Genomic DNA, 23904 nt, shown 5'->3' with positions numbered 1-23904 from the left:
TGTGAGAGCTGACAACCTGCAGCAACACCCATGATTGCTGCTAGAACCGATCGCGGACATTTAACTCCTCTGTTGCAAACTCCTCTGATGCCAACTCCTCTGATGTCAATAGTGACAGCAACATCGAGGAGCTTCGCTAGGGAGGAAGGTCTCTGTCTGCTCCCATCGATGGTCTACATGATGACAAGATGGTCGCAGGGTCCTTCAGTGTCTTGCGGGAAGGTGGCTTGTGAGCACTTGTTAAGACCAGGAGCTGACATGCCTCCTCTGCTGCCTGTCAGACGCTACTCTGATGCCCTGCAGTGCAGAAACATTCAGCGATCTGTCACAATATAGCTGATGTCCCATCCTAGGACCATGTAAAAAGAAGTTTTAAAAAAATTATTAAAAAGGGTGAAAACATTTCTTTAAAATCCCCAAATAAGGAATACAAAGAAGAAAATATATTAATCCAATAAATACAAGGAACGTCATAAAAAAAACAAAAAATTCTTCACCTGCTGTTGATTTGTTCATTCTGCAAGCAAAAGATCGCAATAAGGCTCGGCTCACATTTATCCTGTGCATTGTGCTGAGCACTTACACTGGGGGTTTCGTGCAAATCTCTAAAATGCATGATTCAGACAAAATTCCATGTGGCAGATTCCCTATTATGAGGAAGATGGCACTGTTGACGCCGTCTCATCTGTGATCCGGCAGTGTCCGTCTTTTTAGGATTGCATAAAAGTGCAGACAATGCAGAACAGAGGCCAGATGGAGTTCAGAGTAACTCTGCTGCTTCATTATAGTGAATGGATCCCTCGGGGGTTTCATCTGTCACGTCACTCAGAGATTTAGATGGAAACCCCAAAGTACATGATCAGCGTAGAGCACCGATAACTGTGATACTAAATGTTATGTAAAATGTTCTCAATAAATCTTCAACTCAATCCACGAAAAAGTCCCCACTCAGGTCTGTCAACTGTCAATGAATATAGGGAGCTTCCACGTTACAGGTAGTTCAAAAGCTCTGGAAAAGCAAAATGATTCCTCAACCCTCAAAAGAAATTCAGAAAATTCAGCCCTTCCAAATACAAATGCCCCCCTCCCTTCTCAGCCCTAAAGTGTCTAAACCACATTTAGCATCCACACGTTTGGCATTTTTGTAGAGATGAAAGCCCAACTAATTTACAGGTACGTGTTTCCAGAAGAATGAGCTGGTCATAATGTACTGGTCACTACAATGTACTGGTCACTTCACCATACAGGTCATTTCAACACACTGGTCACTACAATTGCAGTTTGCAATTTTCATTCAGCAGCATACACTACTGCTTGTTTCTGGAAAATACCCATGGAGTCAAAATCATCACTACACCTGTAGATAAATTCCCAAAGGGGCATAATTTCGAAAATGGGGTCACTTGAGGGGGATTCTATTTTTCTAGCTCTTAGGGGCTCTCTATATGGAGTCTGCAAAGTATTCTAGGAAAATCTGCGCTCTAGGAGGCAAATACCGCTCTGTCCCTCCCGAGTCTCTCCGTATGGCTAAGTAGTACTGTAGAGCCACATATGGGGTATTTCTACATTCAGCAGAAATTGTGGGACAAACCTTGGTTGTATTTTTACCCATTTCCCAGCATAAAAATGTAAAATTTGGGGGCTAACACACAATCTTTGTGATAAAAATATAAATTATTTTTACTTCGGTGCCCAATGGTGTAAAATTCTGTGACCCACCTGTGGTGTCAATATGATCACTGTACCCCTAGATGAATTTATTGAGAGGTGTAGTTTGTAAAATGGGGTCTCTTATGGAGGTTTCTGCTGTTCTGGCACCTCCGGGGCTCTGCCAATGTGACATGTCACCCTCAAACCTGTGCAGCAAAATCTGTGCTGTAATATAGCGCTCCTTCCCTTCTGAGCTTTGCACTGTCCCTCAAAAGTAGTTTTCGACCACATATGGAGTATCAATGTACTCATGAGAAATTGTACAACAAATTTTGGGGTCCTTTTTCTCCTTTTACCGTAGTGAAAATGCAAAATTTGGGAATAAAAATATTTTTGTTGGAAAAATGTGATTTTTTTTTATTTTCGTGGCTCAACATTATAAACTTTTGTGAAGCACCTGGGGGTTCAAGGTGCTCAATACATTCAATTTAGATAAGTTCCCTGAGGGGTATAGTTTCCAAAATGTCACTTGTGGGGATTCCTACTGTTTAGGCACATAAGCGGCTTTCCAAATGCAACATGGCGTCTGGTAATTATTCCAGCAAATTTTGCATTCAAAAAGTCAAACGGTGCTCCATCCCTTCCAAGCCCTGCCGTGCACACAAATAGTTGTTTTCCTCCACACATTGGGTATCGGCATACTCAGGAGAAATTGCACAACAAATGCTATGGTGCAATTTTACCTGTTAAGATTCTGAAAATGCAAAATTTGCCAACATTGTTCGGGATACACCATAAAGTTGATGAATGGGTGCAAATTCCTGCTGGTGAAGTTCAGCTATTGTAGAACCTACAAAGAAAAAAGGAACTTCGGGCACTTCCCACCATAAAATTAGTCTTTTTTTTAATAAAAATTAATTTAAAAACAGGAGGATCCCTATTTTAAAAAACCCAGTTTTTTAAATTCTTATTGTTCATGCATTTGCTGCTCTTTCTCTCTCTCTCTCTCTCTCTCTCTATATATATATATTCTGAAGGATTGCCTTATATTTTAAACTTTTTATCTATGTAGTTTTTCTTAATGCAGTTTTGCTTGCAATGTGAATAGACCATTAAACCTAGTTCAGATTTGATTTTTTTTCCTCAGGTGTCTGCTTTTATGTGCAGTTCTAATCAAGCTTTTTTCGCTTTCATTTCGCATGATTTATATATAACAAAAAAGTTTTTGCATCTCTTATTGTTAATTCATGCACCGTTATATATGAAGATTCTCTGTTTTTATATTTCAAACCTTTTATTTAAGAAGTTTTGCTTAATGCAGTTTTTGCTTCCAATGTACTGTAATTTGACATGATGCTTTCTGTCTGGTCCAGGAATTAATACTTAAAGGGAAGCTGTCATCAATAAACGCTATTAAATTGCAGATATGGGGTTAATCTTTTCTGTCTGGCAATGTTGTGGACAAGACTGGGTTTGGAGTATTTCAGGACAACAATGCCTTCTGCAAACCCACCTTTGCATTCTGAAGTTGTCTCTTGAGCAGCTCAGAGCTATGCAATCTCTTTCACTTCTTTTTTTTCGTGTGAGGCAGGCTCTCCTCCTTGAGTGACAGTTTTGGTGATTAGCGGAGCTGAAGTATTAGTAGAACTATAAAGCTCAGAACAAGTTTTGCTGTAACACATTCAACTAACATTGTTTTGTTCTGGATTGCACACTACAATTGTAAGGAAGTGGAAAGAGAGAAGAATACAGTTGAAGTTGATGCCTAGCTGAGTAATTGCAAGTGATCTACCCATCTACCACCATCTGCTGGTCAAAAGTGAAAGTAAAGAAAGAATTTCAGTAGTAGGAACATAACAGTGGGAAACTATGTTCCCACAGGAAGAGATAAAAGACAACACTAGGTCAGGTGACTAATTATAAAAGGTCTTTCTGGGCCAAAAAGAGGCAGTTGGAACCAGAATCTGTACCAGGACATGTGTGGCTGTTAGGTGGGCTTAGAGGCACCATCGCCACAGAATGTTTAAGGGTTGTTCTGGTTCTGAAAAGGCCTGACCTGTACCAGTAGAAGTCTGTATAGAAGTAGGTTATGCTACAATCCTATATTGAGTTTCCTTGTAGTCGTGGCAGAAGCTAGGGGGTGAGAACAAGAGGGTCCTACTGTAGCGGGTCTGCTCCGGAGCCATGAAATGGCCACCTCAGGGGCGCACAATGCCAAACCATACTGGGTCTGTGAGTTATGACAAGAGATGTCAGAAATTAGAAGGGAGCTATGGAGCATAAGAAATACCCCTACAGCTACCTCGGACCGGCTTCTGCACTCCGGTATGAAAAGCAACCAGAGTGGGGGTATCCTCCACTAAGAGAACTGTGGCATAGGCCTAGACACCCACCATAAAAGCACCGACTTGAATGTTGGAGCTGTGAAAGTATGGGACATATGTCGAGGAACTTCCCTACTCGAGACAGTCAAAAGCAAAGACAACTGTTAAACCAATGTGCCCCGTGGTCAGGGAGCACATCGTTGGGCTAGGTTCAACCAGACTGAGGAATGAAGGGTCCAATGATGTTTCGGAGAGTCTCACTATGCGGGCTGAGTTAAATGGTAAGTTGATTTACTGCTTAATAGACACAGAGTCCCAGGTGACCACAATGCCTATCATCACCTGTTTAAGAGGAGGCCCAATTATCTGACTGACATCTGCCAATCAATTATCTATCCCTGTGGCAGGGATAGTAGGGATGGAGATTCCTGTCTGTGGGAAGAATTTGGGAAATAAGGGGATCATACTGGTGAAAGGCCCCATCAGAAGTGCACCCATCATGACTTTGGGAATGAATGTTCTGATGGAAGTAGGACCAATCCTGAAGAACAGTGGCACAACACAAAGGGAAAGCCCCGCTCATCATGGGAGTCTGAAAAGAGAAAAAGCATGAGGATTTGCCCAGTCCTTTGAAGAATACGCCTACTGGAGGGAGTGCCGCGCCTGGAAGAGTTGGTCCATGGTAAGAAATGCCTGCTCCCATAGGCCGAAGTGGAGAGATAAGGTCCGCTCAATGCAGAATGACCAGAGAGGATGGGCACAGGCCTGGAGGAAATGGGATGTGAGCCAAGAAGAACCTCACCAAATGAAAGACGGAGCATTGATGCAAGACCCTGAGGAATAAGTGAGACGGTGTCAGTTGCCCTCAGGAAGACGTCTGCATTAACCTGGTGTGTGAAATCGACTCAGGTGGAGCTGTTATGTGACATAGAAGCTGAAGACGATTTCAATTCCAGAGAAGAAGCGGAGGTAGGACTCACACCTAATGCACAGTCAGGTTTTGGAGACGAGACGCTGATGCAGCTGAAGGAGGTATAGCATACGTTGGTGTTACCCCATGTGAGACTCTAGAGGACAGCAGCCAAGGCACTATGGCTCCAACTGGAAGAATACAGATTTGATCTACTGCCCATAACTGAACCCATGGAGGCGTTAGGAGAACCCAGTATGAGGGGTTGACACACTCAACTGATTTCCCAGGTAGTCATAGGAACCGTTCTGGTACAAGATCACCTGCTGGTTTATTGAGGATATCATAAACCTTGGCAGGGTTCAGCAAAATAAACAGTGCCTTGCTGACATAATGATAAAATAAACAAAACACAGTCCATAAAGGTACCGTCACACTAGACGATATCGCTAGCGATCCGTGACGTTGCAGCGTCCTGGCTAGCGATATCGTCCAGTGTGACAGGCAGCAGCGATCAGGCCCCTGCTGTGATGTCGCTGGTCGGGGAAGAAAGTCCAGAACTTTATTTCGTCGCTGGCTCTCCCGTAGACATCACTGAATCGGCGTGTGTGACACCGATTCAGCGATGTCTTCACTGGTAACCAGGGTAAACATCGGGTAACTAAGCGCAGGGCCGTGCTTAGTAACCCGATGTTTACCCTGGTTACCATCGTTAAAGTAAAAAAACAAACAGTACATACTTACCTACCGCTGTCTGTCCCCGGCGCTGTGCTCTGCTCTCCTCCTGCACTGGCTGTGAGCGTCGGTCAGCCGGAAAGCAGAGCGGTGACGTCACCGCTCTGCTTTCCGGCCACTGTGCTCACACAGACAGTACAGGAGGAGTGCAGAGCACAGCGCCGGGGACAGACAGCGGTAGGTAAGTATGTAGTGTTTGTTTTTTTTACTTTTAGGATGGTAACCAGGGTAAACATCGGGTTACTAAGCGCGGCCCTGCGTTTAGTTACCTGATGTTTACCCTGGTTACCGGCATCGTTGGTCGCTGGAGAGCTGTCGGTGTGACAGCTCTCCAGCGATCAAACAGCGACGCTGCAGCGATCCGGATCGTTGTCGGTATCGCTGCAGCGTCGCTAAGTGTGACGGTACCTTAAGAGTCTATTCCCTGCAGGTTTCACCTGCATTTAAAGCCCCCGTCACACACAGCGAGATCGCTAGCGAGATCGCTGCTGAGTCACAAGTTTTGTGACGCAACAGCGATCTCAGTAGCGATCTCGCTATGTGTGACACATAGCAGCGATCAGGCCCCTGCTGTGAGATCGCTGGTCGTGTCGGAATGGCCTGGGCCATTTTTTGATCGTTGAGGTCCCGCTGGGTAACATACATCGCTGTGTTTGACACCTTACCAACGACCTCGCTGACAGGACGTCCCATTGAATCATCATGAAATAGTATCGTTCTACAGGTCGCTACAGGTCGCTACAGTTCGCCGCATCGCTGCTGCGTCGTTGGGGAGATCGCACTGTGTGACATCTCACCAGCGACCACATAGCAACGCTTGAGCGATCCCTGACAGGTCGTATCGTTGTCGGAATCGCTCAAGCGTCGCTATGTGTGACGGGGCCTTAAGCCCCACAGTCCTTAACTCCTCCGGGAGCTATGTGAGAGTTCCTGCTCTCTCAAGACACAACACCCACTGACTCTCATGGTCAGGTATTTAACACCCCATGTGAATAGCTCAAAATTCCCACAGACACACTACACAATCTTGTAGAATGACTTCCCAGAAGAGTGGAAACTGTTATAGCTACAAAAAGGAAACCGACTCCATATCAATACCTATGGACTGAGATGTCATAAAAGCTCCTATATGTGTAATGTGGAGTTGATTAATTATAGAAGCTGAAAGTTTACTCGTCTCATTTGTTCACTCTGACAATAGAAATATTCATCTAATCGTTAATAAATATTGAAGGTAATTTTTCTTTGAGAAATTGGAATTTTAATATATTATTTTGAAGAAACACCTGCAACTTTCCCAGAGGCACACAACTGCTAATCAGTCCTTTAATCTTATTGTACAAGTCTCCACAAGCTACAGGTTGACTGTAATCTGATGTTTCCATTCTCCAAGACTGTAAGAAGTGATAGCAGTGTCCTGCTTGGCCATGTCTGGCTATGTATGTTATTACAGTTCAGAAGCATTCAGATAAAGATATCTACAATATAATAATGGTAATAGTTCAAATGCTTAAGGGTAATAATATGTGAAGAACAGGTCTGCTCATCTGCATGAGGATGAGTTGCAGTCGCCACACAGCACTATATCTAAGGAAGCAGACATTTTTTGTAATCTCATATAACCCTTTAGAAACTTGGAAAATGGATTGTAAAGAGTAGCAGGTAATGATGATCGAACGTGCTCTGATAAGGTGTTATCCGTGCATGCTCAGGTGCTATCCGAGTATCTTTGGCGTGCTCGAAGAAAATGTTCAAGACTTTGTGGCTGCATGTCTCGCGGCTGTTTGACAGCCAAAACACATGCAGGAATTACCTAACAAACAGGCAATTCCTGCATGTGTTGGGGCTGGCGAACAGTTGCGAGACATGAAGCCATGGAGTCTCAACCATATTTTTCGAGCAAGCCCAAGATACTCGATTAACACCTGAGCATGCTCGGATAACACCTTATCAGAGCACGTTCGCTCATCACTAGTAGCAGGGAATTTCATTAGTGTTAAAAGACAACCCATGCTTCATGTTAGATACCAGAGCTGGTTGAGGCAAGGCAGGAATTTGACTATACACTATTGTGTAAGGCTAGGTTCACACTAGCGTTGCGCCGCCCTGCGTCGGCGACGCAACGCGCGACGCACGTAAAAACGCGCGCAAACGCGCGCAAAAACGCGCGCGTTTTGCGACGCGTGCGTCGTTTTTGACGAAAATCGGACGCACAGAAAATGCTACAATGTAGCGTTTTCTTGCGTCCGACGCTAGCGTCGGAAACGACGCACGTGGCAAAAACGCCACCAAAACAACGCACGCGTCCCCTATGTTAAACATAGGGGCGCGTCGCCGCTGCGTCGCCGCTGCGTCGCCGCTGCGTCGCCGGCGCAACAGCGACGCACATTGGCGGAACGCCAATGTGAACGTAGCCTAACATACCTACATACTATTTTGAGGTTCTAGCCACCTCATTTCAAATAGGGAGGACATAATGGTTGGGTAGCAGGACATGAGCTTTTTTGCTACATACAGTGATCAATTTAGATCTTATATATCTTATTTTACTGCGAGGAATGGGTTGTCATTTAGAGATCTACATCTGCCAGAAACAGATTTAATGAACCCAAAGGTGTGTTGCATTTAAAAATAATATTGTGTCACTGCAAGACATCCACCAGGATAAGTGTACAAAACATGGCACATTGTCCCAGGGTTAGAACCCTAGGTGTGACATTAGGGGTGCTGTCTCAAAAAGAGAAAACCTACTCTGGAACACTGTCCATTCCTAAGATTTCACCTGACTAAGGCCGGAGTCACACTAAACGAATGAAAAATCGGTCCAAGTCTCCCTGCTGAGAGTCGCACGAGTGTAATGCGAGTGTCATGTGAGTACAATGCGGTTTTTCACACCTAGCATCTGATTTACATCCGAATGCAGTGTGATTGCTATCCAATTGCAATGCGATTTTAACATGAGCTTTTACAAGTAGAAGAATGTAAGTCCGCAAGGACAGGGTCCTCTCCCCTCCGCACCAGTCTGTCATTGTAAATTTGTTTACTGTTAACAATATCTATAACTCTATATGTAATCCCTTTTCTCATGTACAGCACCATGGAATTAATGGTGCTACATAAATAAACTAGATGGTGGCCCGATTCTAACGCATCGGGTATTCTAGAATATGTATGTAGTTTATTTATGAAGTTTTCAAAATAATGCAATTTATACACAGGATTCGGCCAGCCGCGACAAATTAGCGAAGCGTGGTTCAAATTCCGCGCAAATTCGCGGGCGGACTGTAACTGTCGCCGATTGTTCGCGGCCGGGCATGACCAATCAGTGAAGCCAGGGCCGGATCCAGGTTTTTGAGGGCCCCGGGCGAAAGAGTCTCAGTGGGACCCCCTCTTTAACACATACCACGATTCATGATGCACAGATACAGCAGAGAAATATAGCACAGCTAAGTAGCATATAACAAAGCCCACATAGTATATAACACAGCCATGTAGTATATAGCACAGCCAAGTAGCATATGCAGCGCCCCAGGGTCCTGGTCGTTGCAGTAATGTCATTTTCCTCTAGGGGGAGTGATGCTACGTTTGGAGGCAATAAAGGAGATCTCTTTACCAGGTACCACAAACATACAACACATTTCATACTCCAGTCCACCAGGGGGAGCTATGCTCCTATTTATTAGGGCACTTTTCACACTTAGGTAAAACTGGTTGCCTGGATAGGAAGTAAGACAGTTGCTGTCTGAGCTTTGCTCAGGTAGTTGGACCTGACAGGGGTGGGAGCCTGTCAGAGGCCTAGACAGATGGTCACTGAGCTGCGGCTGTCCTAATTGCGGCAGTTCCTAAGAAAGGACATGACAAGAGAACTGTATTGTAGAAAGTGAGAAGAAGTCATAGCAAAGGAGGGAATACCAGAAGGAGTTCTACCCTGTACAGGCTGCCTCCTTCTGAGGCGCAGGATCCCGGTAGCCAGAACACCGAGGGAGCAACAGTCCTTTATGCCTTGCTCCAGAGACTGGTAGGACAGCTAATTGCAAGTTACTGATCCGCCCCTACACCCAGGAGGCAAGGTGGCACTCACGAGAGGCCGGGGCATGATAGAGTCCCTGTAAAAAGCCTCAAGCCACCGGTCATACGGGATTGTCCTATCCATCTGAGGGACAGAGAGAGAGATAACATCGATAACATCTACAACATCTGTGAGGACCTTATGAGAGGCTTAGCAGTAAGGTACTACAACACCAAGGCGCTAGAGGAAGGCTACTGATTTCTACCTGGATAAGGGGACTCTGGACTTGCCTCCAAACCGGCCGGACTCTTCCTGCCCTGTGATCTGGTGCTCTGGACTGAGGATGCTGAAGCCTTCAGTAAAAGGGAAAGAGAATGCAACCTTGTGTTCTCGTTCTTCACTGCGCCTCACACTATCTACTATCTACACACTGGGAAGCCCTGGGGACATACTTCGCCTGTGGGAAGGTATACGATCTAGCTGCCATAGCATCACCCCAGCGGACCCCTAAGCAGCGTCGGTCACCCTGACCGAATACCACAGGTGGCGTCACGAACATATCCGTTTAAAGACCTTTCCTCTTTTAAATAAGGACGTCCCGAGGGCCACGGACTGGGTCAGCCACCGTGAAATCCCCCTTGAGAACTGAAGGACCTGGTACCGAGTACCCCACTGCCCACGGGGGCGCTCCACATATAACACAGCCCACGTAGTATATAACCCAGCCACGTAGTATATAGCACAGCTACGTTGTATATTGCCCAGCCACATAGTATATAGCACAGCCCACGTAGTAAATAGCACAGACACGTAGTATATTACCCAGCCACGTAGTATATAGCACAGCCACGTAGTATATAGCACAGACACATAGTATATAGCACAGACACGTAGTATATAGCACAGACATGTAGTATATTGCCCAGCCACGTAGAATATTGCCCAGCCATGTAGTATATAGCACAGACACGTAGTATATAGCACAGACACGTAGTATATAGCACAGACATGTAGTATATTGCCCAGCCACATAGTATATTGCCCAGCCACATAGTATATTGCCCAGCCACGTAGTATATAGCACAGACACGTAGTGTATTGCCCTCAATCGACCCCAGATCATGAAAAATGGAGACGCTACAGGGATCGGAAATTTTTTTTTTTTTTGTAGCAAAGTTTGGATTTTTTTTTCACCACTTAGATAAAAGACAACCTAGACATGTTTGATGTCTATGAACTCATAATGACCTGGAGAATCATAATGGCAGGTCAATTTTAGCATTTAGTGAACCTAGTAAAAAAGCTAAACAAAAAACAAGTGTGGGATTGCACTTTTTTTGCAATTTCACCACACTTGGAATTTTTTTTCCCATTTTCTAGTACATGACATGCTAAAACCAATCGTTCAACAGTACAACTAAAATGACACCCCTGATGAAGCCACTGCTGTGGCGACACGCGTAGGGTATTCGCTTTCTCATTGTGCCTGTAGGTGTTATCTTAGGGCTATTTGCCTGGAGGTGTTATGGTTTTTTTTTGCTTATAATGCGTACATAGGTACATGGTTTACTGATAGTACTATACTGCTACTTGCTTAATTTTTGGTGTGCATTACTGAGTACCATGGGATATAGGGCTCCTATGCTTGTTCTACTTCATACACCCTTTATGCATAGTTGGATTCATTCTCCTGTTTGAACTTAGGTACTGTTACCTGTGTGTGCGTACTGCATTATGTGCCATATATTTATAGGGCCTTACCACTGAGTTCAGGATCCCATGTTGGCACTCTGTATGCCTTCAGCACATTTTGTATATCTTAGCAGTTTATATACTCAGATAGTGTTGCTTATTTATGTGTACTGCGTTACGTGCCATCTATCTATGGGGCCTTAGGATCCCATGTTTAGTACTGTCATATGTTGCATATTTTTAGCACATTTCTTGTACCACAGCATATTTTTTCATGTGCAGCTTTATTAGCCATTTAGGCCTTATTTGTGTCATCATGTTTTTTGTACTTTATTAATATGCTGTCCATATAGGTCACTGAGATATATATCTGTATGTGTTCCTTTTTTTTTCCCCCTTTCACCTTGTGTACAGGCACTTGCCATATTATAGGCATTGTTCTAAGTGTTTTTAGATGTTTTTAAAATGATCTGTCCTGTATTTGCACCTTAATAAAGCTGTGTTGTTTTTTGTACAAATCCATGCTGTTTGGTGATCCCCTTTTTGTATGGCCTCTGCTTTTTCTTGTTTTTGTGGCTGGGCAATATACTACGTCACTGGGCAATATACTACGTGGCTGGGCAATATACTACGTCACTGGGCAATATACTATGTGGCTGGACAATATACTAGTTCACAGGGCAATATACTGCGTCACTGGACAATATACTACGTGGCTGGGCAATATACTACGTGGCTGGGCAATATACTACGTGGCTGGGCAATATACTACGTTAATGGGCAATATACTACGTGACTGGGCAATATACTATGTCACTGGGCAATATACTACGTGGCTGGGCAATATACTACGTCACTGGGCAATATACTATGTGGCTGGACAATATACTAGTTCACTGGGCAATATACTACGTCACTGGACAATATACTACGTGGCTGGGCAATATACTACGTGGCTGGGCAATATACTACGTGGCTGGGCAATATACTACGTCATTGGGCAATATACTACGTGGCTGGGTAATATATTACGTCACTGGGCAATATACTACGTTAATGGGCAATATACTACGTGACTGGGCAATATACTGCGTGGCTGGGCAATATACTACGTGGCTGGGCAATATACTACATGGCTGTGTGCTGTATACTACGTCACTGGGCAATATACTACGTAATTGGGCAATATACTACGTGGCTGTGTGCTGTATACTACGTCACTGGGCAATATACTACGTAACTGGGCAATATACTACGTGGCTGTGTGCTGTATACTACGTCATTGGGCAATATACTACATGACTGGGCAATATACTACGTGGCTGAGCAATATACTACGTGACTGGGCAATATACTACGTGACTGGGCAATATACTACGTGACTGGGCAATATACTACGTGGACATGCATATTCTAGAATACCCGATGCGTTAGAATCGGGCCACCATCTAGTCTAATATATATATATATACACTGTATACAGTGGGGCAAAAAAGTATTTAGTCAGTCAGCAATAGTGCAAGTTCCACCACTTAAAAAGATGAGAGGCGTCTGTAATTTACATCATAGGTAGACCTCAACTATGGGAGACAAACTGAGAAAAAAAAATCCAGAAAATCACATTGTCTGTTTTTTTAACATTTTATTTGCATATTATGGTGGAAAATAAGTATTTGGTCAGAAACAAACAATCAAGATTTCTGGCTCTCACAGACCTGTAACTTCTTCTTTAAGAGTCTCCTCTTTCCTCCACTCATTACCTGTAGTAATGGCACCTGTTTAAACTTGTTATCAGTATAAAAAGACACCTGTGCACACCCTCAAACAGTCTGACTCCAAACTCCACTATGGTGAAGACCAAAGAGCTGTCAAAGGACACCAGAAACAAAATTGTAGCGTCACTGGACAATGCTGGGAAGACTGAATCTGCAATAGCCAACCAGCTTGGAGTGAAGAAATCAACAGTGGGAGCAATAATTAGAAAATGGAAGACATACAAGACCACTGATAATCTCCCTCGATCTGGGGCTCCACGCAAAATCACACCCCGTGGGGTCAGAATGATCACAAGAACGGTGAGCAAAAATCCCAGAACCACGCGGGGGGACCTAGTGAATGAACTGCAGAGAGTTGGGACCAATGTAACAAGGTCTACCATAAGTAACACACTACGCCACCATGGACTCGGATCCTGCAGTGCCAGACGTGTCCCACTGCTTAAGCCAGTACATGTCCGGGCCCGTCTGAAGTTTGCTAGAGAGCATTTGGATGATCCAGAGGAGTTTTGGGAGAATGTCCTATGGTCTGATGAAACCAAACTGGAACTGTTTGGTAGAAACACAACTTGTCGTGTTTGGAGGAAAAAGAATACTGAGTTGCATCCATCAAACACCATACCTACTGTAAAGCATGGTGGTGGAAACATCATGCTTTGGGGCTGTTTCTCTGCAAAGGGGCCAGGACGACTGATCCGGGTACATGAAAGAATGAATGGGGCCATGTATCGTGAGATTTTGAGTGCAAACCTCCTTCCATCAGCAAGGGCATTGAAGATGAAACGTGGCTGGGTCTTTCAACATGACAATGATCCAAAGCACACCGCCAGGGCAACGAAGGAGTGGCTTCGTAAGAAGCATTTCAAGGTCCTGGAGTGGCCGAGCCAGCCTCCAGATCTCAACCCTATAGAAAACCTTTGGAGGGAGTTGAAAGTCCGTGTTGCCAAGCGAAAAGCCAAAAACATCACTGCTCTAGAGGAGATCTGCATGGAGGAATGGGCCAACATACCAACAACAGTGTGTGGCAACCTTGTGAAGACTTACAGAAAACGTTTGACCTCTGTCATTGCCAACAAAGGATATATTACAAAGTATTGAGATGAAATTTTGTTTCTGACCAAATACTTATTTTCCACCATAATATGCAAATAAATTGTTAAAAAAACAGACAATGTGATTTTCTGGATTTTTTTTTCTCAGTTTGTCTCCCATAGTTGAGGTCTACCTATGATGTAAATTACAGACGCCCCTCATCTTTTTAAGTGGTGGAACTTGCACTATTGCTGACTGACTAAATACTTTTTTGCCCCACTGTATATGTGTCCCTGACATCTATATATCTATGTACTCTATGTGTACAGTGTATATATCTATTCTATCTGTTCTATTCTAACCTGTCAGTGTGATTTTACTGTATGAGTCACATGAATTGCCGGCTTTTCAAAGGACAGTGGTGCGTAAAAACTGGACAGCGCTCGCATGGTAAGGCTAGGTTTACACTTGCATTGTGCAGTCCGTTCAACAAATCCGTTAAACGGACTGCACTAACACAAGTGCCGACTTTGGCACTGCGCTAGCACAGATGGAGCATCTGCTCGCTCCATCTGCGCTAGCAGTGACGGACCCAGAAACACTGCAGCCCGTGTCTCGGGTCCGTCACTTAATGATGGCACATTGCTAGCGCACGCCCATTGTGGGCGTGCGCTAGCTATGCGTTCGCCATTGCAAGTAACGTTATGCCGTGGTGTAACGTAGTCCGTTAAACGGGTTCACACAATGCAATGTGAACCCAGCCTTAGAGTGCTGCACGATTTTTTTTTTTCTCGCACCCATTGGTTTGCATTGGTGAGTCTCGGTGACAATCGCAGCATACTGCGATTTTACACGCCCACTGAATACACCCAAGAAAATAAATGGTGATGTGAGCTGCCCTACAGATTAAGGCTGCCGTCACACTAGCAGTATTTGGTCAGTATTTTACCTCAGTATTTCTAAGCCAAAACCAGCAGTGGAACAAATAGAGGAAAAGTATAATAGAAACATATGCACCACTTCTGTATTTATCACCCACTCCTGGTTTTGGCTTACACATACTGAGGTAAAATACTGACCAAATACTGATAGTGTGACGGCAGCCTAACACTGGGCCGAGTGCTATGTGATGTTTTCGCCCATAGCACTCACCCGTATTCTACTGTAGTGTGATGCCGGCCTAATAATATTGGTTCCAGCAGTTTAATATTATGGTAAGCCATAATGGTTAGACCATAAATGCGCTTCAGGTTGCTGTAGAAGTAGTGACATTTCTTTTTTTTTTTCGAAGACTAGTCAAATTTATGACGCTTTGTAACTATTTAGTTCTGGTTGTAGAATAAGTGAGCCATTTGTTCCAGTATGTTCTTACCATGATTTGTTTCATGCTCATCTCAATTTTTTCCCTCATATTACTGTTCTGTTTGGTTACGCTGGTTAGCTTAAATGCTTACCTAAATTTTAAGGGAAAAAAAACTCGTCGTGGGTCACACACCAGTCAGTTGCTTCAGGAATTTATTGAATTGAAGTTAGATATGAAGAAATATGTAGACGTGGAAAAACAATAGAAAAAGCTGAGGACCCTTAATAGCAATAGAAAAAGATAGCTGTACTACTGCGGTTTCTTTTGTTCTACTTGTTGCTACTCATTTTATTTGACTGGTTCTTCAATCTCTTCAATTTTTGAGTCCACTATGTTGCCATCAACGTAGGTTTCGGTTTTCACCACTGTCTTCCTAGTTTTCACTATAAGTGTAAAGAGCAAAGAAAAGGAGTTAGAAATCATACTAGTACTACTACTACTACTAATAATAATAATATCACTACCACTAATAATACAATCAATGATGAACTAATGGTAACACCACTACAGCTACTACCACCACTATTACTACCACCCCTACATCTAGTGTATGACAACTACAACTGCTATGACTAAAACTACCATGGATACTACTACAAGAGCCACCACTACAAGTGCTACTAATGCAACACTTACCAGGGCTACCACTACATCTACTACCATGTTACCACTTAAACTACAACTAGTTCCATGAAAACTAGTATCAATAGTCTTAGTACCACCACTACAACTACTACAGCTACTACAACCACCACTTTAGACTGTAAGCTTGCGAGCAGGGACCTCACCCCTAATGTCACTGTTTAAATTGTCTTAAATTGTATTGAATTTATTGTCTGTACATGTCCCCGCTTATTGTAAAGTGCTGCGGAATTTGTTGGCGCTATATAAATAAAAATTATTATTATTATTATTATATCTTGTGTACTACCAAAAGTACTGCAGCTACTACTACTACTACTACCAATGCCAGGACTACTAACACAACATGTACATGTTGTTATGATGTCCAGGTTGATAACACTATAACATTATGAAACGTATCCAGTAGTAGTATACTTTCACATGTTCCATGATATGACATCAATACAAGCTAATCAGACTTTAAAGGGGTTATCCATTACTAGGCAATCACAGCCTAATCAATTCAGGACTCTAGTTAAAATAAAAACAATATATGCTCACCTCCCACAGTGGCAAGTGACATAGCCGTGTTGTGTCACATGCAGACTGCAGCCAAAGAGTGTAAAAGTGTATGCTTATCAGCTGAGGCCTTGACTATTTTGTTAAAGTGGATTTCCGCCCTTATGGAATATTAATGAGCTGCAGCCACAGTGTCCACTCATTAGCTGCAGCTTGCATGTAACACAACAATACGATGCCACTCTTCTGAAATGGCGCCACTGTGGGAGGTGAGTATAGATTGTTTTTATGCTAATTGATTCATCAAGGGTTGTCCAGTAGTAGTTCACCTTTATGAGCATTATAATTGCCATAATTACCATCTGAGCTTTGACTTCCAGATCCAACAGTGGCTGATGAACTTTGACCACCCGATCTTGCACCTGCAGTGCTAGAAGAGGCTGCTGCAGTGGAGCTTTGGCCAGCAGAACCTGCACTTCCAGAGCCTGAGGGGCTGACTTGACCTCTAGATGCAGGAGATGATGTTGTGCTAGAGGTCTGACTAGAAGTGCGTGAGCCACCAGAACCTCTGCTTGAAGTATCTAAAGCGCTAGAGCCTCCACTTCCAGAAACTGCACTTCCTGGTCTTGTAGTTTGGGAAGTTGAAGTTGAAGAACTTGAGCTTTGAGTTGTAGAAGCTCTGGAAGACTGAGCTGATGTGCCTCCAGCTTGGGAACCTTGAGTAGTAGTTGTGGCTCCACTTCCTTGTGTTGTACCTTGTGTTGTACCTTGCCCTGTCTCAGCATCTCTGAATAACAAAATATAAAGAAAATTGACAATTACCAATGCATTATATTAGAAAATTGGTGCAAACAATAATTTTCTTATTTACCCTTCTTCCAAAAGCTTTTGATAGGTCGCAATTTCCTGTTCAAGATGGACTTTAATATCCAAGAGTTCTTCATAGTCAGACTTTTGGCATTGTGTATCATTCTTTATTTGTTCCAGCTGCTCCTCCACACTGCTGATTGCCGCCTGGATTTGTGATAATTGTGAACAGTAGCTTCCTTCTGTTTCTGCCAGTGAACTTTCCAAAGATTGTTTCTAATTTGAAATATGAGGAAGTTAATTAACTTCTCGTTCACACACTCCAATTTCTCAATTTATCTAGTTAGCTGCATTTATGTGTTCATAAGGACAGGGTTGTGTGGAAGATGTCAGCATGTAGGCACATATGCACAGGGGTAACGTGATTCTGAGACCCAATGCAAATTTTGTAAGGGGGTCTCCCACCTACGATAGGCCATTTGTAATACTGTTTTTTTATGTGACAAGGCAACCTTATACGTATGCCCTCATAAACTTCTATCAGAGGTATTACGGTTATGTACAACTCATAATAATGATTAAATATAACCTCCTTCGTATATCTCTGACCTAATCTCCTGATATCTTCCAACATGTGACCTCCAGTCCTCCCAAGACCTCCTTCTCTCCTCCACACTCATATGCTCAACCAATTGCTTCTAAGACTTCTCCTAATTGTCCCCCATACTTGGGAATTCCATGCCACAACACATCTGATTATCCGTCACACTCAAGACTTTCAGACGGAACCTGAAAACCCAACTCTTCAAGAAAGCTTGCAGCTTTCAGTGTGACCCCCTGCCATTTCCCCACCCGGCAAGCTGCCGCAGCCTCCTAATCAACCGTCTCCTTCCCCATTATTGTGTAGAATGTAACCCTGCAAGGGCAGGGTCCTCTTCCCTCAGTACCTATCTGTTTGTCTCTATTAGTTTGTTCACTGTAATTTATATTTGTGTTTTGTATGTAACCCCTCCTCATGTAGAGCACCATGGAATCAATGGTTCTTTAAAAATAAATAATAATAATAACATAAACATTTATTGGGACTTTCCTACTTACAAGAATTTTCTTCCTTAAACTGGCACCGTTATTGATCAACTGATTAACTTGCAACAATGCACCAAAACTGGCAAAGCACAGATCATTGGGTAGGGGCCCTGAACAGTACTAAAACTCTCACCCATTGACTTGAGCTGCACTGCAATTCATGGTCACTACTTAATATACGGAGCTGGTGGTGTACAGCAGCACCTTCAATCCCTGGACTGGTGTGGGTGGAAAGAGACAGACCATAGATTACTAGTATTAAAGTCCTCAGAAGATCCTTTATCCCTCAATTTTAAATAATGGTGAATCTGATGTTTGGTTACCACAATAAGGCTACATTTCTAAATGCAAAGGAGCCACTTACAAGAACCAATAATACATTACGGATGTTGGGAATTTACCATGGCGGACTGAGATTGTAGCTCCATTTGCAGAGTTTGAAGAGTCTGCCTCAGTTGAGTAATCTCAGTCTTGTTTGTCTGCTCTTGTTGGACTCCTACAGTGATCTCCTTCTGTATTTGACCACTCTGGAAAGATAATGGGAACAGAACTTAAAATACCAGATTATGACAAGTTTCTGACCAGTAGGGGCACAATCTAGACATTTACCTTTTGGTTAAACCAGGCCTCAGCATCCTTTCGGTTCTTCTCTGCCAGTGCTTCGTATTCGGTCCTCATGTCGTTGAGGATCTTTGTCAGATCTTTTCCTGGTGCTGCATCCATCTCCACATTGACTTGCCCAACAGTGGTTCCCTGGTTAGACTGTACATCCTAACGGTAGAAGGAGAAACTTAGCTTCTTCTGAGCAATAAAATAGGCGGAAAATCAATTTAGTGTTTCTACAAAAATGTATTTTACAGTAGTAGACCTTTTCCAGCTTGATTTTTTAATTTACATTTTTTTTCTGTAAACTTTGTTCTACTTTTGCGTGATTTTTATTAAAGGGAGTATGTGACCAGGTTTTTGGTACCTCATTTGAAAGCAGCATGATGTAGGCGCACAGATCCTGATTCCAATAATGTGTCACTTACTGGGTTGCTTGCTGTCATTTTGGTAAAATTATTGATTTATCTATTACAGAACTAGCAGTTCTCTGAATGCTGAGCTCTGTTTAACCCCACCCACACCACTGATTGGTAGCTTTCTGCCCATATACAGTGTACAAAGAAAGCTGCCAATCAGTGGTGGGGGTGTGTTTGGACTACTTGGCAGCAGACTTACTATTCCTTTAATGATAATCTCCTGTTGATAAAAACAGTGATTTTAACAAAACTACAGCAAACAGCCCAGTAAGTGACACATTGCTGGAATCAGGATCTGTGCCCCTATATTATGCTGCTCTTGGATTACATAGCAGGAATCTGCTGACAGATTCCCTCTTATTATATCTTTGAACCGTCATGCAACTTTGATAAGGCTAGAGAATAAATAACATGAAAACTAGCTAGAGCATTTAATATTGAATATTAGATGAGATAGAACGTAAAGTTACCGGGCCCCAATACAATCTGTACTATGGCGACCTAACTGTCAATAACAAGTACATGTCCACACATTATGGTGCGACGGTATTCATTTTCCACTCACGGGCATTAGTTTTAATATATTGACATTCATTTACAAGCTAATTGAGATTCTGTAAATTTACTTCTAAAAACATTTTGTATACCTCCTCATGGTTCTTCTTAAGATTGGTCAGCTCCTCTGTCAGGCTTTCAACTTGCATCTCTAAGTCAGATTTACTCATGGTCAGATCGTCCATAACCTTTCGGAGGCCATTAGTATCTGCCTCAACGCTTTGGCGTAGGTGAAGTTCACTTTCATACCTGGTGGTGAAGAATATTGATATCAAATCATTTTGACTCATATATCACTCAGAAATCTAAAGTTATCAATACAGGGCAGCACGGTGGCTCAGTGGATAGCATTGCAGCCCTGGAGTACTGAGATCCAACCCCACCAAGGACAACATCTGCAAGGAGTTTGTATGTTCTCCCCGTGTTTGCGTGGGTTTCCTCCTGGTTCTCCGGTTTCCTCCCACATTCCAAAAACATACTGATAGGGAAGTTAGAATGTGAGCCCCATTGAGGACAATGATAACTTTTGATCTGTCGTGAGAATGGACCAAGATAATTAATAGTCCCTAGGTATTAAGTTTCAGGGGGTCCTTATACCACGATAAATAAATATCAGTCCCTGCAAACTTATTGCTCAAAATAATAAAGAGTTGTTGGCTCTTCACACCATGGGCCCTCAGGGATCTGTTTGAGCAATCTGTTCCTGGCTGAGTTTACAGAATTAAAAAAAAAATCGAAATGTCTAATCATAAGTATATAAAATCATCCAAACAATACTGACAAAAGATATAGTAAGAGCAAAAAAATTGGTTTCTTGAAGTATACAATGCTATAAGTAGAAAATAATTTGTTTTATGCAAATATATATTGCAATAACAATAATGTATATTATAACATAATATTATTATTTAGAAATCAAGTAAATATTACAATGGGAATAATAAGCTAATAGATATTCAATAGTAAATTTAAGTTTATAAATATTGGGTAGCTTTATGGTACCTTTCAAGAATTAGGTAAGGGTTAGAAAGAACTTTAAACAGAAACATATTTCTTTACTTACTTCATCCTGAAGTCATCTGCTGCAAGTCGGGCGTTGTCAATTGACAACATGATGCTGGCATTTTCCGTAGCTGCATTTTGTATCTGCACATTAAAAAAAAAATTGCGTTGTAGGATGTGTGCACACATTGCAGATTTGGTGCGTTTTTTTTAACCTGAAGTGTCATGCACACATTGCTTATTTTTGACTTGCAGATTTGGTGCAGAAAATAATCTGAGGCATGTCAATTCTTTTTGCCCGGCATTTTTCACCATTGACTTCGCTCAAATCAGTCAAAAACGCAGGGGAAAAAAAAACACAAGCAAAAACGTGATAAAAACAGGTTTTTTTCATCTGTGTTTTTCCTGCCAAGAGATGCAGAAACGGTGCAGAAATTTTACTCAACTTGTGCACATAGCCTTGGAACAATTATTGACTTACTTTACCCCAAATATTACACTCATATACAAAATCAAGGCTGTATATATTATAGACTACTAGTGGTTCCTGGAAATAGGGGCTCATTCTAGGTAGGTAGGATGGTGAGAACCAGTACAAGTATGTGGTCTCCACAGGTGGTGGAATATTAGCAAACAAGGAAGGTGCCAATTTACTCAAGGTATGAAATAGAATTGGCACCCCAAAGGTTTGATATTTGACTTCCCCATAGAGCCCTCATGTTTTATATATGACACAGACCAAGACGTAATGTAAAAAACAAATAACCGTCACATTCTTAAAAAAGTTTAAGTGAAAAAAACTCAGAAATACTAGCACTGATTTCAATTCTTGCAGAGTAATTTTACAGTACAGATTATTTTTTTCCTCACCTGAGTTTTCAGATCTTCAATTGTTTTAAAATATTGGCTGTAGTCTTTGGATCCTGTACTGGTGGAGCCTTGCTGATTCTTATCATACCAGTCCTTGATTTTTGCCTCAAGGTCTGCATTTGCCTCTTCCAAAGCATGGACTTTATCCAAATAAGCGGCCAGGCGGTCGTTTAGGTTTTGCATTGTTTGCTTTTCACTTCCAGAGAGTAAGCCATCGTTTCCACTAAACCCACCACCGGTAACACCTCCCCCAAAGCTACCACCAGCATTGCCGCCTCCAAAGCCACCAGATCCAGAACCTGCCCCAGAGCCACCAGATCCGAAACCTCCACCAAAGCCACCAGATCCAAAACCTCCTCCAGATCCACCACCGAAACCACCTCCTGAGCTGCCACCAAAACTACCACCTGACACAGCACCACCAAATTGTCCTCCTGATCCTCCATTGTAACCATCGGTAAAACATGCAGCTCCCTGGCCACTACCAAAGCCTAAACCACCACCACGTTGCTGTCTATAAGATGAACTGCTGACGCTGACATTATAACTAGAAGCAGAAGTTGAACCGTAACCCCTGTTAACCCCTCCACTACTTCTATATTGATTTGCCATAGTTCCTAAAGCACAATGATACCTTCCACAGCCTACGAAAGTGATGGTACGAGAAGGAACATAATATTATGGAGTGTTGTCATTTTATACAGAAGTATTGTAGGTGTGCCATATTGATGTATTGCGTTGTGAGTCTTGTGACAGCAAACTATTAGTCCAAACCCAATTTTTAGCCTGTATTCGATAAAAGTACTATTTATCATTAGGAAGGGAGACATCAACAATGACAAAACCCTTTAATTAAATTGTTTAGTAAGGTAAATACACTATGAAGCAACTTCTACATTTTCCCAATGTGTTCTCTTTGGTGATGCTAGCTAATTTATAGGTTAAGTAGTATCAGTCTATTGCAATCTGAGATAGTCTGGTATTGTGCAGAAAACACAAGTATGACACAAGATACAACATCCACTCATATTTACCATCATAGTGGTCATCATTCCACACAAAAAAATGGTACTCTATGGAAGAAACGTCCTTCTGAAAATTGTTTAAAAATTATTTTGTATGCATAAAGTTTTTTTGATGAGTTTAGAATCATCATCATCATAAATTTTGTCTTGGATTATAATGTTAGGACTGGCGGGCGTAGTGACCTCAATAAAAGTGAGGCAGTGGCCACGAAAAAAAATAAGAGAAGAATAGGTCACACAGCTGTGCAGCTCTCTTATGTATAGACTAAGGAAATACAGTAGCAAAAAGGAAATTAAAAGGAATTCCAACAGATATTTATTACCACAAAACATGCCATATATCTCTTATAGGTAGGACTCTCCTCTCTAGGACATCCACATTTTACCAGAATGGGTCTTGTGACCTCAATTACGGTAATTCCAGGCTGTGACCATTATAAGAAAGAGGGGAACTTTGGATCAACCAAACACTTCAAAGATTGTGATTTTCCCCAAATTTCATTTGAGGATTAATATTTTAGGATAACCCATAAATGTTCAAAAGGCAAGGCTATTATAGATGGGATCTCCATCTTTCTTGATGGACATAATCTACATAGAAGATGGTCAATGGCCACCACCTTGGAGAGATGAAACGGAGAAGAGCCGGCCTTAATTGTCTAGAGCTCTTTCTGGTATAGTCTGTAGGAGTTATGAAAGCCATAAATCTAACCTCCCAAGAATTACCCTAAAAGGGTATCCCAACTGCAAACGTGCGGCACGTAAAAAGTATATGCATAATTGAAATGTAAGGGGCTAGCTCTAGAAAAAGCTGGTGGAACCATCACAAAATGAAGGAGAATATTTTGCTAAGTTCTTGTAAAGTGGATAAGTACTTAAGCATATTTCCAGCAGTGAATCTATT

The 23904-nt window shown here is 42.4% G+C and overlaps 1 protein-coding gene across 1 annotated transcript; it reads right to left on the bottom strand.

Moving 5' to 3' along the window:
* Window positions 1–15631: 15631 nt before the first annotated feature.
* On the bottom strand, window positions 15632–22717 carry LOC138664676 (keratin, type I cytoskeletal 47 kDa-like). Its single transcript, XM_069751580.1, has 8 exons — window positions 21976–22717; window positions 21167–21249; window positions 20196–20352; window positions 19136–19297; window positions 18928–19053; window positions 17505–17716; window positions 16993–17420; window positions 15632–15873 (listed from the first exon to the last, which is right to left on the bottom strand). The coding sequence occupies exons 1-8, from the start codon at window positions 22585–22587 to the stop codon at window positions 15779–15781; spliced, it is 1875 nt and encodes a 624-aa protein (XP_069607681.1). The 5' UTR covers window positions 22588–22717; the 3' UTR covers window positions 15632–15778.
* Between the last annotated feature and the right edge of the window lie 1187 nt (window positions 22718–23904).

The sequence above is a fragment of the Ranitomeya imitator genome, chromosome 2 (assembly GCF_032444005.1).
Source record: "Ranitomeya imitator isolate aRanImi1 chromosome 2, aRanImi1.pri, whole genome shotgun sequence".
Taxonomy (NCBI): domain Eukaryota; kingdom Metazoa; phylum Chordata; class Amphibia; order Anura; family Dendrobatidae; genus Ranitomeya; species Ranitomeya imitator.
This window is presented reverse-complemented; position numbering and strand designations above follow the sequence as displayed.

Excerpts from the sequence above, each read along its gene's own strand:
- LOC138664676 (XM_069751580.1), bottom strand. The coding sequence starts at position 22,587 with ATGGCAAATCAATATAGAAGTAGTGGAGGGGTTAACAGGGGTTACGGT. Across the intron at positions 19,298-20,195 it reads TTAAGAAGAACCATGAGGAG|GATGTACAGTCTAACCAGGG; the intron begins GTATACAAAATG and ends TTCTACCGTTAG. Across the intron at positions 17,717-18,927 it reads TACAATCTCAGTCCGCCATG|AAACAATCTTTGGAAAGTTC; the intron begins GTAAATTCCCAA and ends ATTTCAAATTAG.